This window comes from Podarcis melisellensis (genome assembly GCF_964234715.1).
Source record: "Podarcis melisellensis genome assembly, chromosome: 4".
Classification (NCBI taxonomy): Eukaryota; Metazoa; Chordata; class Lepidosauria; order Squamata; family Lacertidae; genus Podarcis; species Podarcis melisellensis.
The window spans coordinates 36,653,112-36,671,325 of NC_138531.1; the positions used below are offsets into that span (position 1 = coordinate 36,653,112).

The window sequence follows — 18,214 nt, forward strand, 5'->3', positions numbered from 1 at the left end:
CCCCTAGATGTTGTTGGACTACAACTCCCATTATTCCTGACTAATGCCTCTACTGGCTAGGGATGATAGGAGTTATAGTCCAACAGGATCTGGAGATTCACAGTTGGGAAAGGCTGATCAAGATAATAGCATGAATTCGCATATAATGAAACAGACTCACATTGCAAAAAATATCATCAGTAACAAAAACTCTTGACTTGAGAGGACTTTGGCCAGCCAATAACCCATCAAGTCCAGCATCCTGTTTGCACAATGGCTAACCAGATGCAGCTTGGGAAACCTGCAAGCAGGATTCAAGCATAAGGGCTTGATTTCCAGCAATTGGTACTGTCTCCTACCAGGGAGGCAGGACATAGTCATCATGGCTAGTAGCCTTTGATAGCCCTCTCCTCCATCTATTTTTCTAAAACTTCTTTAAGACAATCTAGGTTGATGGCAACCACTGCTTCCCATAGGAATGAGTTCCATACTTTAACTATGAAGTACAAGGGATGCAGGTGGCGCTGTGGGTTAAACCACAGAGCCTAGGACTTGCCGATCAGAAGGTCGGCAGTTCAAATCCCCGCAATGGGGTGAGCTCCCGTTGCTCGGTCCCTGCTCCTGCCAACCTAGCAGTTCGAAAGCACCTCAAAGTGCAAGTAGATAAATAGGTACCACCCCGGCGGGAAGGTAAACGGCGTCTCCGTGCGCTGCTCTGGTTCGCCAGAAGCGGCTTAGTCATCCTGGCCACATGACCCGGAAGCTGTACGCCGGCTCCCTTGGCCAATAAAGTGAGATGAGCGCCGCAACCCCAGAGTCGGTCATGACTGGATCTAATAGTCAGGGGTCCCTTTACCTTTACCTTACATAAAGAAGTACTTTCTTTTACATGTCTTGAATCTTCCAACATTCCACTTCCTTGGATGCCCACGAGTTCTAGTGTTATGAAAGAGGGACAAACATTTTTCTCTATCCACCTTCTCCATGTCGGGCATAACTTTATTATCTTCTATTTTGTCAACTCTTACTCTCTTTTTCTCGAACTAAAAAGTTCGAAACACTGCAATCTTCATAGGGGAGTTGCTTCATCACCTTGATAATTTTGACCACCCTTTTCTGAACATTTCCCAACTTTCCCTTTTTGAAACGACACAACCAGAACTCTATACAGCATGGCTATTTGATATTTAAGAAGCATACAAAAATCACAGTAAACCACACACGTTCATCCACTACTATAAATTCCCTTTTCACTTCTTACATTATTTTTTTACTGTAACATGTCATACTTTAAAATTCATAAATTAATGTAAGGCTTGTTTTTTCTTTCTTATCAGAAGAAGCAGAACTACATCAGCATCTGAATTGAGTACCTAATTAGTTTAATGAGCTTCCCAAGCTCGAGAGAAAGTTTAGAAAGCTATATTAAAATCTGGTTGTGCCTGTTTATAGAGTATTTTTGGAATTAAATTATATTAAAAAATTAAACAAATGAATGGCTGTGTGATCCAAAGTTTGTATGATTAGGTAATTAAAAGGGACATTTTGGAAAATGTGATCCAAATGTTTGAATAAAATTATTAATTGCTGCTAGAAAAGTAAAACAGAGGGTCCCATCTCTTAAGTGTAGATTTGTATGTTACCATAGTGACACGGTTGCTGTTTCCCTGTGGAAACAGCACTGCTCTGTTAATGTCTATAAATAAATAAGAACATAAGTTGGATGAATTACACTATTCCTTTCTATACTAGCTTTGCTCCTCTTACAACAAATGAGTTAGCCCTATAGAATTTTGGATATCGTGATAACAGCTGCCAGAATAGCATAAGGCGGCCCATGATAGATCAGAACAAATGCCTATCTTTTCCAGCATGCTGGTCTCACAGTGGCCAACCATATGACTATGGGAAGCCCACAATCAGAACATTAACTCAAAGCATTCTCCCAGTCAGGTTTCTGTCATCTAGTAATTAGAGGGTCATATTGTTGGTTTCTGCTTTCTTCTCTGTGCAGCGAAGTGCTTGTCACGAGACAGGTGTTTACATTCCACAGAGTCTGTACTGTTGGAGGTTTTCCCACGGGAATAGGAGACTGGATATGACGTACACTGGTTTCCTGTTTTTCACTGCTCTTTGCAGTTTCAGTTGGAGATTTTCTCTCCGTGCTTTAGAGGAGAGATGACGCTTTCTCTGCTCCGGCAGAGGGAAAATGTTTTTCTGTAACTTACCAGCTTTGAACTGTAAATAAAGTAGTATAGAGCATGTTGGCACATACTTCTCATCATTCCGCTGTGCACTGGACACTGCTTATCCCCAACATTTGGTTCCGGGCCCAGAAAAACGCAGTGTTTTGAGAATGGAATCCAGACGTCGGGCTCCTGGCAAAGGAACAAAGGAGCAAAGAGACGAAGTGCCGGCAAAGGATCGGAACAGCAGCAGAGGGACGGAACGCACGGTATCTGCTCTGCGCGTCAAGATGATTGATGAAGGTATGTGCTACTGCTCCGGGCAGCCTGCCAGCTTCTAATTAATGGCTTTATGGCTGGACTTTGAACTTTTAATAGCCGGTTTTTGCCGTGGCACAGGCAAAAGGCTAAAAGGGCAAGATTTCCTATGCTGGGGGAAATCGAAAGTAACTTTTACAAATGCTGTAGGAGTACAGCAGCTGCAGATGTGACGCAGCAAGAATTAAAGGGCAACATAGAGAAAGCACTTGGGGACTTTCGCTTTAGAACTTGCCTTTGGAATGAGGTTTCAAGCAGCTGCAGATAAGCAAAGCGTTTAAACAAAAGAGTGGCTCAGGCTCACAAGCAGAGGCTGTTTTGAATTTGCCTTTGGATTAAAGCAGCTTGATTTACAGCAGCAGAGGTGATGCAGGAGGCTAATGCCAGAGTCATAATGGCTAGCTGCACAAGGCTGGGTGAGGCAAGTGGGGAATTTGAGAGGTTGCAGAGGTCAAGAAGACGTCTAGATCATTCTTCGTTGTTGATTCGGCTGCAACGCATCACATGTGCAACGATAAGCGACTGTTCGTGTCTTTTACACCGCAGGAAGGTGCGATTCACCAGGCGGATGACCACACAATCCCCAGTAAAGGCTACGGAACTGTTGTTCTTCACAGTTTGGACTTATCGATACAGGATGTTCTTTATGTGCCGGATGCGAAACATAATCTGCTCAGCGTTGGACAGCTGATTGAGAAGAAAATTGACGTTTCCTTTAAGAAGGCAGTGAGATGCTACTCGTGTGGACGTCTAGGCCATATGAAGAGGGAATGCAAATATCCCAGGGCCAAAACAGAGCAGCGCAGCGGAAGCTCATCGCGTGGAAAAGGCCGAGGCAAAGGCAAAGGTCCGGTGTCCAGGACAACGCAGCACAAGGCAATGGTCTCACGCTACGCTCCAAAGGTTGCAAAGGTTGCAGAGGTTGCAGAGGTCAAGAAGACGTCCTTTAAGAACAATAGATGCATCATCACCAAGAAAAATGATTATCAATTGTATGCTGAATTTGTTGGTCGTTTGTTTGTTTTGTATTATGATGATGTTGTGCAGGATGACACTTGTTGCATTGCAGGTTCTAACAAAAGTTTGCATGCAGAATGTATTCACGATTTTCATCGAAAATTTGGTCATTTGCATTTTGAGGCAGTATCTAAAATGCCTGCCTTGGTTGAAGGTATGACTATTAAACCCTGCAGGTACCACATGAAGTGCAAGGCATGCGCAGCAAACAAGGTGAAAATGGCTGCGAAAGGTAAGGTGTCTAGTAGGCAAGCTACAGAACCATACCAAATTATTCATGCTGATTTGGTTGGACCACTAGCGCCCTCTTTGGGTGGAAATAGGTACTTCATGGTTCTCCTTGATGCATTTTCCAGGTATATTTTTGTGTACAATCTCAAGCAGAAATCAGAGGCTTTTCCTAGGTTCAAGGAATTCTGTGCTTGGTTGGGAAATGTGCATGGTAAGAAGATAAAGATTCTTTTCACTGACCGGGGGGGAGAATTCACTTCTCAGCAGTTTGAAGCTTTTCTGGCTGAGAAAGGAATTCAACACGATTTGTCTAGTCCTCGCTCGCCATGGCAGAATGGACTTGCGGAACGGGCAAATCAGACATTGCTTCAAGGATTAAAAACCTTGCTGCATGATGCCAACCTTCCAGAGAGTTATTGGGCTGAATCTCTCTCGTGTTTTGTTTACAGTTACAATCGCAGGTTATCTTCAGCGATTGGTTGTACCCCCTATGAGAAGATGTTTGGCAAGAAGCCGTACATCAAACACATGAAAATTTTTGGTTCGGACATGTGGGTTCACTCACCACAAAACTCCAAGTTAGACAAGCGTGGATTGCATGGTATCTTTCTAGGTTATCAGAAAGGGTCTTACAGAATAATGATGACTGACTCAAAGGAAATTAAGCTCACAAGAAGTGTTGAGTACAATGCCAAGTGGGGGGAGAATGTGGGAATTTTCCAATGTTATCCTGATGACAGTGATGAGACTGAGGATAGTCAAAAGCAACCACAACAACCCACACCCACTGATGAAGGTTCTGATTCTGAGTCTGAAACTGAATCAGATGATTCAGAGGATTTCAAGAGTGCGAAAGCCTCTATGCGACCCTCTGAAAGCTCTGATCAAGAATTGGAGGAACCATTGTTCACAATAGGTCACTTTTCTCCTAAGAAGGAAGAGGAGAGTGTTGAGGACTTAAGGCTAATTCGCAGGTCACAGAGAGCCACAAAAGGCAGACCTCCAAAGAGATTTGCTGATGAGTTTGCTAAGATAGCAGTAACAGCTGTTAAAAGCTCCAAGAAGGTTTTTGAACCTTCAAGTTTCCAAGAAATCCAGGATTTGGATTCAAAGGAAGCTGAGCCATGGTTAAATGCCATGAAGGCTGAGCTTGATTCCTTGGAAAGGAACAAAACATGGGACCTTGTTCCAGTAGTTCCAGGAATGAAACTGCTTGGAAGCAAATGGGTCTTCAAAGCGAAGACTGATCAAAATGGCAAGATAGTCAGACACAAAGCCAGATTGGTAGCCAGAGGTTTTGCTCAGGTACCAGGTGAAGACTATCACGAGACCTACTCACCCACAGTGAGGTATGAGAGCATTAGGCTTATGCTCAAGCTAGCTGCAGAGGAGAATCTACACATTAGTCACCATGATGTGAATACAGCTTTTCTGTACGGATCTCTAAATGAATCACTTTATATGCTTCCACCTGATGGCGTACAGGTAAAACAGGGATTTGTTTGTGCTCTGAAAAAGTCCCTTTATGGTCTCAAACAAAGTGCACGGTGTTGGCACACAAAACTCACTGAAGTATTGTTTTCTCTAGGTTTTAAGCAAGGGAAATCTGATCCATGTGTATTTGTCAAAGAGGAGGGGCAAAAGAAACTGTATTGTTTGTTTTATGTTGATGATCTTTTATTCTTTTGGAAAGATGTCACAATGTACAATAACGCCCTAGCTCAACTGAAAGAGCACTTTGACATGAAAGATCTTGGTGAGGTAAACAACTACCTATCTCTGGAAATAGAGAGAGATCAAGATGGTAACATTCTAGTACACCAGTCACGGAAAATTGCTGATGTGTTAAGCAAGCTAAACCTGATGGATGCTAACCCTGTGGACACACCGATGACAACAGGTTATCAGGTAGATGACACTGAAGAAGCATTTTCTGACACTACACTGTACAGAAGTGTGCTAGGCAAGCTAAACTTCATTGCCAGATGTTCAAGACCAGACATTGCTGTAAGCTGTAATTTGCTAAGCAGACAAGTCAACAATCCTACTGTTAAGGATTGGAAAGCTCTGAAACGCATAGCGCGGTATTTGAAAGGCACTATGCATTACAGACTGAGATTTAACAATCAGAAGTCTGGTGGTCTTGAGATATTTGCAGATGCAAGTTTTGGAAGTGACACTACAGACAGGAAAAGTACGTCTGGAGTTTGCTATAAGTACAATCAGGGTCTATTTGATTGGTCATGCAAGAAGCAAACAACAGTTAGCTTAAGTACTTGTGAAGCTGAACTGAATGCACTGTCTTATTCACTTAAAGATTGTGAATGGTTGTTACAATTGTGCAAAGACATGAAAATTCCTGTCAAATGTCCAATCCAGGTTTACCAGGACAACAAAGCATGTTTGGCTTTGCTGAATTCTGAAGGTTGTAAGGAAAGCACGAAGCACTTGCAATTGAAGGTGCAACATGCTAGGGAACGTATTCAGAAGGGACTCGTAACGGTGTCCTATATGCCAGGTAATGAAATTCCTGCTGATGTATTGTCCAAGATTGTATCAAGGGATCAACACTGTACCTATGTGCAGAAGTTGGGTTTGTACTGATATTGTACGAACACGCTGCCCAGAGATGTTCACAGAAAGGGGGAGGATGTTGGTTTCTGCTTTCTTCTCTGTGCAGCGAAGTGCTTGTCACGAGACAGGTGTTTACATTCCACAGAGTCTGTACTGTTGGAGGTTTTCCCACGGGAATAGGAGACTGGATATGACGTACACTGGTTTCCTGTTTTTCACTGCTCTTTGCAGTTTCAGTTGGAGATTTTCTCTCCGTGCTTTAGAGGAGAGATGACGCTTTCTCTGCTCCGGCAGAGGGAAAATGTTTTTCTGTAACTTACCAGCTTTGAACTGTAAATAAAGTAGTATAGAGCATGTTGGCACATACTTCTCATCATTCCGCTGTGCACTGGACACTGCTTATCCCCAACACATATTGCCTCTGTTACTGGAAGTTATATGCCCAATGTGTTGTTGGATGACTAGAGTGGAATTCAGCACCACATTATCATTGTTGTTCCAATGATGAAACAATCTCCACTCACCCTTGTGCTGTTCTGGGGGGTTCCCTCAACCCTCGAGAGATTATTTGGGGTGGGGTGGGGGAGGCAGGGAAGCCCCATTGAACTAGTGGAGCTCATTGTGCTGACTCCTGCTAGTGCAACTGTTTAATTGAATCCATCCCAAAGCCCCAGTATCCCTGATCATTGATTGGCCTTGGTGGCTGGGGCTGAGGCGTATTGAGTCCAACAATAAATGGAGGCCCATAGCTTCACCACCTCTATCATAGGTGCCAACTCCCTGGGGCCCTGGGTACCTGAGCACCTGCAAAATTACCCATGAAGAGACCGGGCACCCACAAATTTTGGTGCCAGGGCCATGCATGCTGTATGGCACCCACAGCCCAGGGCACCCACAGTCATTGGAACTCCTGACCTCTATCATCCACAGGCATCTATTCTTCCGCACATTTTCTGGCCACCCAGAGTCAGGCATAGAGGGCAGGTTTTGCAGTCATGTAAAGTCCATGACTTTACTTTTCCATGAAGATATGACTGCCACCCATTCCTTTTACAGGAGAAAGTAAAGGATTGCACACTATTCGGTTGGGGCTTAAAGCTGATCTTTGCCCCTGGTGACTACAAATCTGCTCCTATATTATTATTTATTAAATTTATCTACCACCCTTCATCCAAGGATCACACAGCAGTTTTCAATATAAAGACAGAAAAATACATAACATATTAACAAACGAAACACACACACACACTCACAGAAGTTTAAAAAGGCAGAGATTATTTAATTAGTTAAAGGCATGGGAGAAGAAGAATGTTTTTGCCTGGCACCTAAGATGGTGCCAGGTGAGTCACCCTGAGGAGAGCATTCCATAAGTGAGGAGGCACTACAGAAAAGGCTCATTCTTGTGTTTCCATCCTCTAGAACTCTTGTGAAGGAGGGACATGTAGGAGGGCCTCAGCTGATGATCACATAACCCAGCAATTTAGCCCATTCTGTCCCATTCTGAGTTATTTTTCTTGGTCATGCTAGGATGAGAAAGACTGCTGGGAGCCATTTAGCTACTTATTCTATTTTCTTTGCTTTGAATGATGTTCACCAATCCTGGAGATAGTCTCTCACCACACATTTATGTTTAAATATTCAGAACCATATTTACCTTTTCCTTTGTCTTGTACCGTTTGCTCAATATCAAAATATAATTTGATCTTCAATGTTTAGATTAAGAAGATTGATTTCAGAAAGGTCTCTGCGTGTAGTTAAATGTTTAACTAAGTATGCCCAAGTTTACCCTGATATGTTTTCCTTTGGAAATAACGATTATTAAGGCCTAAGGTCCAACATATCAAACATTTTCTACTCTGGACTATAGAAAACCAGAAGAGAAAATAAAATAAAATATTGCATATGTATTGTTCGTGAGTTGAACCATGTGGTTATCGGTTTGTCTAAACAGAAATTGTAGCATAATTTTCTATAGTGTTTGCGATGAGGATTCTCAATAATGTATCTTCCATATATGAACATGTGAAGATCAATCCAACCAATTAACCCTCTCATCGGAGATGCCATTATCTGCTTAACAGTAATTGGCACTAGCCTAACTCGAAAGCTCTCTGTGTATGCTCACAATTTGAACTCAATCATTTATCATCATGCACAGCCAGATCAGAACCAATAATGAAGCATAAGAGCTTTTGGAAATAAAGTGCCTGGCTGCAGCTAGCGGAAATTCGATAAAACAAAATGGCATCAGTTGTGTGGACTGAAATCTCTGGTTGTGAGGATGGTCTCAACAGAACATTTTCAGCTGAATTTATTTATTTGTAAAATCAATTATATCTTGCCATTTGGCTCCCAAAGGGTCCAAGGAGGCTTGCAATTAAAAGTGCAATTTATACATGGTTAATATAATAACCATTATATTATAATGGGACGCGGGTGGCGCTGTGGGTTAAACCACAGAGCCTAGGACTTGCCGATCAGAAGGTCGGCAGTTTGAATCCCCAAGACGGGGTGAGCTCCCGTTGCTCGGTCCCAGCTCCTGCCAACCTAGCAGTTCAAAAGCACCTCAAAGTGCAGGTAGATAAATAGGTACTGCTCCGGCGGGAAGGTAAACGGCGTTTCCGTGTGCTGCTCTGGTTTGCCAGAAGCGGCTTAGTCACGCTGGTCACATGACCCGGAAGCTGTACGCCGGCTCCCTCGGCCAGTAAAGCGAGATGAGTGCCACAACCCCAGAGTCAGCCACAACTGGACCTAATGGTCAGGAGTCCCTTTACCTTTAATATAATAACATCTGAGAGCACAGTGCATCAACATATATACATTAAACCAGGAGCCAGACCAAAAACTGTAGAGAAGAAGAAAAAAATCAGCACAGGTCCAAAGCCCAGCAAAACAAGAACTTATGGACATTACTTAAAAATGAAACATGGTTCATCTTGAATTTCTATTTTGCACATTTGGGATACACTGAATACTCTCTAGTCTGCTCAGTCTCACTTTCAAAGTCTGGTTAGTTTAGTTTCAATGCTGCTGCTGTTGCAACTGCCGTTTTTATTGCTGCTATGAATATCATGCCATTATCATCTTTGTTCTCTTTCATGGTTATTCCAGTACTTGCTCATGAGACCGGCTATCCGAAGTATCTCTATGTTAGTTGAGTCAGAGGTTATTTAGACATAACCTGGTCATAAACACAATTATTGCCAATTTTATTTCCATTCTGTTGAATCCAATCAAGGTTCATTGAACCTGATCAGATCGTTAGAGCTTAGTTAAAACAGTATTTTATATTTTATTTTCGCTTACTTTGTGACTGGAGAGCAACTCCAGCTGTCCCCGTCCCTGTATTCTTTTGAATGCCTTGCATTATCTTTCATGTTCCGTGCACTAGAATTAAGTGTTCAAAAGCCCCAATGGCAGGACTTCTGGGTTTCATGAATTCCCTGACATAGCTCAGGGATGACCCTCCCATCAGGTAAAACTGTGTCAGGTGCTGGGGCAGCAGGAGAAGCTCCCCTGTCATTCCAGTCTGTTGGAGGAAAGAGCTGGGGATGTTAAATGACCTGTATTTGCTAGGCTGCTGTCACAAGCACACCAAAGAGCCCTCTCATGTCACCAGTGCTGAAGTAATATTTCACTACCACTCCAGGGGGCTTTTCCATGTGGAGTGCAGGGAAACGATCTTGTTTTTTGCCTCAGGCAACAATATGTCTTGGGCCACCCTGACACAGCTCAAGGGCATTCCTGAGACTTGTGAGCAAAGCAGTTTGGCATTCCATGAGCTTCTCAGGCCATGCTCAGGGTAGATTTATATATTTCAACATTAGTGTGCTGTCTTTCACATCTGACCCTGCCAGCGCAGCTCGCAACATATTAAAACTATAAAACTCAGCAGAACAATAAGGGTCACCATCTACAGTACAACACACAATTGCACCAGCAGCCATTTAAAGCATTGTATACCTTCAGTCAGCACAGCGATAAAATATCCAAACCATGGAACTAAAATGATGACAGATATTATATTTATGTATTACGTAAACCTGGCCCTGCTAACAGTTTTGTATTACCCTGGCACTAAGGCTGGGCTGAGGCGTGTTACAGAGTGTCTAAACTCTGCCAGAAAAACTGTGGAATTACATAACTCATTTGTCCTGAAAACATGGCAGCTTCTTTGGGCTGTGGGCTTTGGACTATCTCAGTATTCCACAGTTCCCAGAGCAACAGGGTGGTGTTCAGCTAAATCAGGCTTCCTCAACCTCGGCCCTCCAGATGTTTTGAGACTACAATTCCCATCATCCCTGACCACTGGTCCTGCTAGCTAGGGATCATGAGAGTTGTAGGCCAAAAACATCTGGAGGGCCAAGGTTGAGGAAGCCTGAGCTAAATCATGGTGCACATGAGACAACTTCTTCAAGCACAATGAAATGTCCCCTCCCTCTCCTCTTCCTGTGAACCTCCACTACTCCTAAATATCCTCCAGATACTTGGGGGAAACCCCAGAGCAGATTTGAGAAGTTGCAAGTGGGGGGGGGGGAGGCTGGGGCGGTGTAGGGGAGGGAAATTTTGTTGTGCTTGTGGAAGTTGCTCAATGCACACGATGATTTAGTTGTATTCAACCATTGGAACCAACCTTTGAACATTTTTGTCTGAGCTATGATTGGTCTTCAGGACTTTGGCAAGAAAAAAAAATGCACAGCTTGATTCTGATATGGCTTGCATAGCTGTTCGACAATAGCTTCTCCCTTATCAAACAGGAAGGTTCACACTGAAATTCAAATTGAAACTACTAAATATTCAGTGCTTTAACTGTCCAATAAGAGAGATTGAAAGCAGCTGATATTTTCACGTTGGGATTCCCCCCCCCTTTTAAAACTAGTTTAGATTTTTAAAGCCATTTTTATGGGTTTGATCCTTAACATAGTTGTCATCTTCAAACTGCACACAGTATATTATTTGTGATCAAAATATAACAACACAGCTGAAATGAAATAACGTGTGGACTTCATTGGCCCTGATTTATTCTTTTGAATTTCCCTGTTCATTTCTACTGGGCTAGATAATAGAGTGGTTGAGCATTGCTTTGAACTTTTTTTAGTGTGGCTTTAACTCCTAAACTTCTCAGCTGTTTCCACTTGTGATAATTGCTATATTGACATGAAATGAAAGACTGTCCTTGATCCAACATTTTAATTCACTGAAGAATATTGCATTCCTAACCTCACATTCAGCCGCAGCAAAAAGAAACACAAACTACTAGCATATTGATTTTGAATTTAATTCATATTATACTGTCAAGAGGATACACCTATTGTTGCTATCACTTGCTGAAAAATATGGCCTTTTCATTTCCTGAAATAATAGATCTTTCTACCAGTTCTTTGGTTGCCTTTCGTGAAATTCTGTTCAGATTTTTTTCTGGCCAACACATTCCAAACAGATAATATATATATTTTTGGAGCCTTTGAAATAATGCATATTCCATGTCCATTCTACATTCTCATACTGTGTTGTTGTCTGCCTCACAAAAGCATGCTTGCTATTCATTCTCACTCATGAAGTGGGGATTTTCAGTTTTGCTTCTTTCTCTCTTCACCCCTCATGGGGTGTTGGCACTAAAGGTGACATGCTCAAGGAATGTTTGGTAAGGTACAGAAAGGCAGCAAACAAAGCTGTTGACTGCAATCACACGCCAGATGAAGAAAGAGAAGCATTAAATAATGTTAAGTGTGCAAAATGCATTTGCCAGTGTTTTTGGAGACAATTAATTAACTGCCTTAGTGGTTCAGACCAAAGGTCCATTTAGGCTGCAATCCTATACAGTGGTACCTCTGGTTGTGAACGGGATCTGTTCTGGAGGCCCGTTCACAACATGAGCAGAACGCAACTTGCGCCCGCGTGTGTGTGCGGGTCACGACTCGACGCTTCTGCGAATGCACGTGACATCATTTTGAGTGGTAAAACCCGGAAGTAACCCTTTCCGGTACTTCCGGGTCGCTGCGGGACACAACCTAAAAACACTCAACCTGAAGCAAAAGTAACATGAAGTATGACTGTACTCATGTTCCTGAGAGTAAGTCCTGTTGAAATCAATGGTGCATACATTTGAGTACACATAAGTAGGATTTCACAGATAGACCGCTATTATATCTGACATCTAGTTGGTTTCGGAAAGTCAGAGTCTGACACTAACATATGGAATTAAGAGGTATAGTAGCTTTGTAAACATGGACAAAGTTCTTTCTAATCCCCTTTCAACATGGTTTAAGTTGTGTTTACTCTTTCTAAACCATCCATAATTTTAATAAATCTCTAGTATATTGCCTGTGGGTTAATTGGCAGAAGGCAGCTCATGCAACTACACCTTTATTGTCGTCATCTCCTCTAAAGTACCCTCTACCTCCCCCCCCAAAAAAACCCCCTATCTCTCTGTAAGGATGCTATCAGCAGCTCCCAGCTGGTTGCCCAGGAAATTATAAAGACAAGGAAAACTTTCCTACCATCCTTTTTTATTTCAGTCTTTACAGAAAGAGGCTATAGAACCCAGCCTCTTGGATAATGGTGTTGTCCAAAGTGAATCTCCACCGCCCCCCGTCTCTCCCACTTCCTCGTTCATCATTCTCATCGTCTCCTCTACGAGCACTGCTACGTGCCCTCTGTCTTTGAGCTCTTTGCTCTCTTACTTTTAAGGCTCGCCAGGTTCTGGGAGATGGAGGGTCTGGAATGCTTTCTAATAACAACGTGTCAGCTGGGTGTTGTTCCAGCTGTCCCATGATTTCCCAGCTTTCCCCCTCATCTGCCTCTGAGCTGCTACCTCCCTCAACCCTCTGTTGTAAATCTATACTGTCTTCCTCTTCCTCCTCCCTGGAGGAATTAGGATGGAGAGGCAGTCTCCACCATTCCTCCTCTGCCCAGTCCCTGATGCTCTCCAAGGTCAGTTCCTCACCCACCCAGCAGTGCATCATACAGAGCTGCAGTGGGAGGTGGGAATCACTAAAAACTGGACAAAGGGTTCTTGTGTCAGTAGACAACTAGAGCGAGATGCCTTCTCCCTATTTCAGGCAATGCTTTTCTTGTATTACAGTCTCACCTTCTCTCCTGATAAGCACAGCAATGCTGTTGATGGGGTACCCTTCCCTGGCAGCTACCTCCTGCTTGAATGTGGATGGGGGGCAACCCCCTGGAGAAGGTTTTCCAGAGGAAGGAAGGGGAAAGGAAGATACACAGCCATCAAATACCATCTCTGAGCAGGGCCCCGGCTTACCATCTGGCAGAGTGAAGCAGCCACCTCAGGGGGCTGATACTGGGGAGCAGGCAGCAGCCATGAAGTGTTGAAGAACAGAGCTGCCTTGCCGCCCCTGAGTAGTTTGCTCACTGAGCTGTCTTGGAGAACACTGTCCCCTCATCAATGCTGAATTAAGGTTCAATTAACAGTCCAACTGGCTTACGTATTTATGTAGCGTGTGGGAGAGGGCAGACTCCATCTTTTCCTTCAACGCAGTCAGCAAAACATATTGAGCTTGCTCCACCTCATGGTCATCTTTATTCTAAAGAGCCACAGTTTCTTGGCAGGAAAAGATCTCAGTCTCCTCCCCATAACAATCATCTTCTCATCCTATTATATCCTTAAAAAAGAAAAGAAAAGTGGGTGACCGCAACTGCGCACAGTTCAGTGTTCCAAGTGTTGCTGCAGCATAGATTTATAGAATGCAATTACAATACTCGCTGCTTTATTTTTGCAATCCACTCTAATGTTTCCCAACATTTTCAGTGCTGCAGCACATAGAGAGGTAATTTTTGGTGAGCTAATAGCATCACAACCCTAGGATTATTTTTGTGTGGGGTCACGGACAATTCAGTTCACAACAGTATTTAAGTTAAATAAGCATTTTGTGGCCCTTTTGGGAGAGATGCAAAATAAGCTGGAGTTTATACTTCAAAAAATAATAATTCTTCAGTTGGGCAAAACTTCCACTTTTTAAAGGACATAATTGTGCCATTGCTTCCTTGCTTCTGGTACATAGGCTTGTGTTCTTTGGCAAAAATCACCAATCAGAGTTGCAGTAATGATGAAAAACTATCTAGCTCGTAAGGTGGTGGAATCCATTATCTGAAATATTTTTGTTCAAGATGCTGCCAGAATGGTGGCCTTACTTATGTGAACAGAAATTTGGATCGTATAGCCTTCATGAGGGATGGACATGAAAAACCCACCCATCCTTTTCTGGTACGTAGACTTCTCTCTACATGGTGATGTTGTTGTTTTGAAGTATGTCTCACTATGGCTAGTCTGAGAAAGATTTATCAATTAGGAAAAAGTACAAAAACCAGAATCCTAGTTTTCCCTTGAAATTTCAGCTTTCCACTACAATTATTACAATATCAGTGGGTCCACACTAAATAAAACTTAGTTGACTGCCATCTTTTGTGCCCACTTGCAGATTGGGCAAGCTGCATGTGTTATCTTTTCAGAAGAAATGTATAAGAGTGCAACCTGATTTAATAAATCATGAATTTATTATTCATGTGAGTTTGGGCCGATTTGTCTGTTGATTAAATTTATGCAAGCAAAAATAATCACTGTGAAGCCAAAAGTGTACATCCTTTGTTATTAGGCGGTGTACAGGAAACATTTTCTTCCTTTGTGTGAGTGTGTGGGAGAATGTCTCTCTAAGGTGGTGCTTGCATCTTCAAGTTTCCAAGGACTGTTATTAAGAACAATGCTGTTTTTTAAAAGATCTGCTCCATGATTAATCATGGTGCTGTATCTAATAATTGAGACAAGAGTAAGACATCAAACATTTTACTGTAAAAGCTCAAAGACAGCAACAACAGCAAGACTTACTTCCTTGGTCCAAACAGTGTTTCATAATCCTGTCCTTAAACTGGCGAGACTCTCAGTTGTGCTAAAGGTAGGCTGCCTACAAAGTTAACAAATGGGTCACCATTTGGGTTGATAACAAGGTTAATGGATCAATCTGGCAAATTGTTTGATTGGACTATTACAGGGATGGAGAACCTGTGGCCTGCCAGATGTTGTTGGACTACAACTCCCATCACCCCGACCATTGGCCATGCTCTCTGAGTATGATGGGAGTTGGAGTCCTATAACATCTGGATTTCTTCAAGTTGCCCATCCCTAATTTTTGTGATCCTTTTTCTCTAGGTGGAAAGTCTACAAGTTGGGAAGGAGGGATTCGAGTACCTGGTCTTCTCCGCTGGCCTGGAGTGTTTAAGCCTGGCACACATATTGATGAGCCCACAAGTAATATGGATATATTCCCCACAATAGTTAAACTTGCTGGAGCATCACTGCCCAGTGACAGGTATGGAATGTTGTTTCATTTGTCATAAAAGACATAACACCCAAAAATAACAAACCTCTGCTGCTTTTGAAGGCACTTTCAACAGTCCTAAGGATAACTTGTTCTCAGTATTATTTATCATGTCTTAAACCAGCATGTGTCAGGCATTTCTTCAAATAATAACTGGTTCATAGTTGCCACTTCTTTCTTCACATTGTTTCAAAACCTTCTCCATTGTCTCATTCTGAACTTTGTTGTTTCAGCTCCATAATAATTGCTTTACTTAAAATGACCCCAAATCAATTGCTCACCTTAGATGTCTCACTACTAACAGGAGCTGATGTATCCTGTGAGGCAAGGGGTCATATATAATGTGTGAATATCTCCATATTCGTAAAGCAGGCTGAATGGCCCTGTGGGATGTTCTATGCACATAGGTCATCATAACTGCTTCAAAGGGGTGTTTTTTGGGGGGGAGGTGTTACAGTCAAGCTGCCTATAAATTTTATTAAATAAATACAGTCAGACAGTAAAACTTTTTCTGGGCTTCAGCAAGCAGGTATTGCTGAAATTCCTCCATATAACTTCCTGCACATTTAGCATGGGAAGTCAAGGACAAGGATTGCAGTTTACCTTTCTCTATGATGTGTTGCATTTCTATGGAAATTGTATATACATTCTACTTTCTTATGTCTATTACTAGTATTTGCACAATGTAGCAGTCAAGTCATTACTTCATTATCACTATAGTTTCCTCACTGGGGCTATGATGAGTAAAGGAAAACCAGTTTCCATATTTTATTTTATTGGTGGTGGTAGTAGTAGTAGTAGTAGTAGGATTTTCCTAAGGGTGCAGTCACTCATCTAATTAACCCAGCTTTTCCCCACTGAAGTCTTTTTGAATGCTGCAGGGCTATTCTAGAGTGAAAGGTTATCTACTGCTGCATTATTAGTTTGTTTAAGCTGCAATCCTATATCCACTTACATGGGAAGAAGCCCCGTTGAGCTCTTTGGGACTCAGATCTGAGCAGTCATGCATATGATTGCTCTGTCAATAAGCATGTTGTAGGGCATACTCTTAATACATGATGTAATGCCTAGGCTGTTGGGTTTAATTTTAGTGGTTTAGGTTCAAATGCTTCCTGATACTGCATCACACATGCAGGTCTACCACTGGTTGCTGTTGTTGTTGTTGTTTAGTCGTGTCCGACTCCTCATGACCCCATGGACCAGAGGACACCAAACACTCCTGTCTTCCACTGCCTCCCGCAGTTTGGTCAAACACATGTTAGTAGCTTCGAGAACACTGTCCAGCCATGTCGTCCTCTGTCTTCCCCTTCTCCTTGTGCCCTCAATCTTTCCTAACATCAGGGTCTTTTCCAGGGCATCATTTGATGATTTTGAGAACATTGAAAAATAAGGTTGACATGAAGCTTCTATCTGTACGGTCTTCTCTCTGATGGCTTTTTCATGCAGACCATTTGCTTGATTTTCTCTCGTCAAGTGCTTAGGTTGCATTTGAAAATTCATATTTAATCATTAAATAGAAGGAGTAAACATTGAACAAGTCACTATCTCAGGCCAAACTATGTTATAGGGTTGATGTGAAGATAAAATGCAATAAGGTTAGGTATGCCATAATGTTACCTGAACCTTTTGTACAGGACCTCCAATGGGAACATGCTGCATTAGACCTGCCTTTAACTTTGCTATGACCATATCATACGTAACACTATTTTTAAAGCTGTTCTTCCCTACTGCAATGATTTGTCATTTCCACAGCATGCTAAATAGCTGAACTTTCAGGTTCTCCATAAGCCCTTCAGGTGCTTTGATCTTTGAGTTCCGTAATAGCATCAGTAGGAGTGTTTTAATTACTTTTTCTCTTCGTGGCTGAAGAAGATGGGTTTTCCTTCCTGACAGTACTCTATACCTACCTTACACGTTCCTTTTGATCAAGTCATAGATGCTTGGGCGTGACGGCAGCATCATTCTGCTCTTTCTTATATACACTCAATAAATCACCAGCTGTGAACTTTTCCCCTGCAGATCTAAAGTAATACTAGCCTGACAACTGGTGTTCATTTACATCATGCAAATTTAAAAGTCACCCCACCCCCCCTGATCTAAATTCAGAATATCTTTTCTACTCTTTGCTTCAGCTAGCAAGCTCTTTCAAAGCAGACTTGCCATATGCTGCTCTAGGCTGTTTTTTTGGGTTCAGTCATTTCTCCAATTACCAGTGCACAGATAGGCGACATTTGGTTAGGGCTCTAATAGTTCATGGCAGAGTCCTGGGAATCCCAGCAATGAAAGCTTTGTCAAGAGGGTAGAAATGTAGCTCTTATGGTTGTAGGTGAAAAGTGAGAAAAAATGTCTTTTAAAAGTTAGTTTGCTCTTGTGATGAACCAATTGTTCTGCCTGACATGGACATATTTGGGCCTAAAACTTATTGGGTACTATTCAACTAAGTAAACTTTATAAATTATTAGACCTGACTTAGTAATATTGAATAATTTCAATGGGTCTTAGGTGAATACCACTGATGAGGAATGGAAATCTGCACATACCTGGCGCGTTCTATTTTTCAAGTCCCATGCCAAA

At 42.3% G+C, this 18,214-nt stretch overlaps 1 protein-coding gene across 2 annotated transcripts in view; it reads left to right on the forward strand.

Annotated features, from left to right (window-relative positions):
• STS (steroid sulfatase) overlaps nucleotides 1–18,214 on the forward strand; it is a 90,629-nt gene that overhangs the window by 45,075 nt on the left and 27,340 nt on the right. For both annotated transcript variants that reach the window (XM_081907624.1, XM_081907623.1), the window contains exon 8: nucleotides 15,472–15,631. In XM_081907624.1, the coding sequence (XP_081763750.1) occupies nucleotides 15,472–15,631 (160 nt within the window). The remainder of the gene's footprint in view (nucleotides 1–15,471; nucleotides 15,632–18,214) is intronic.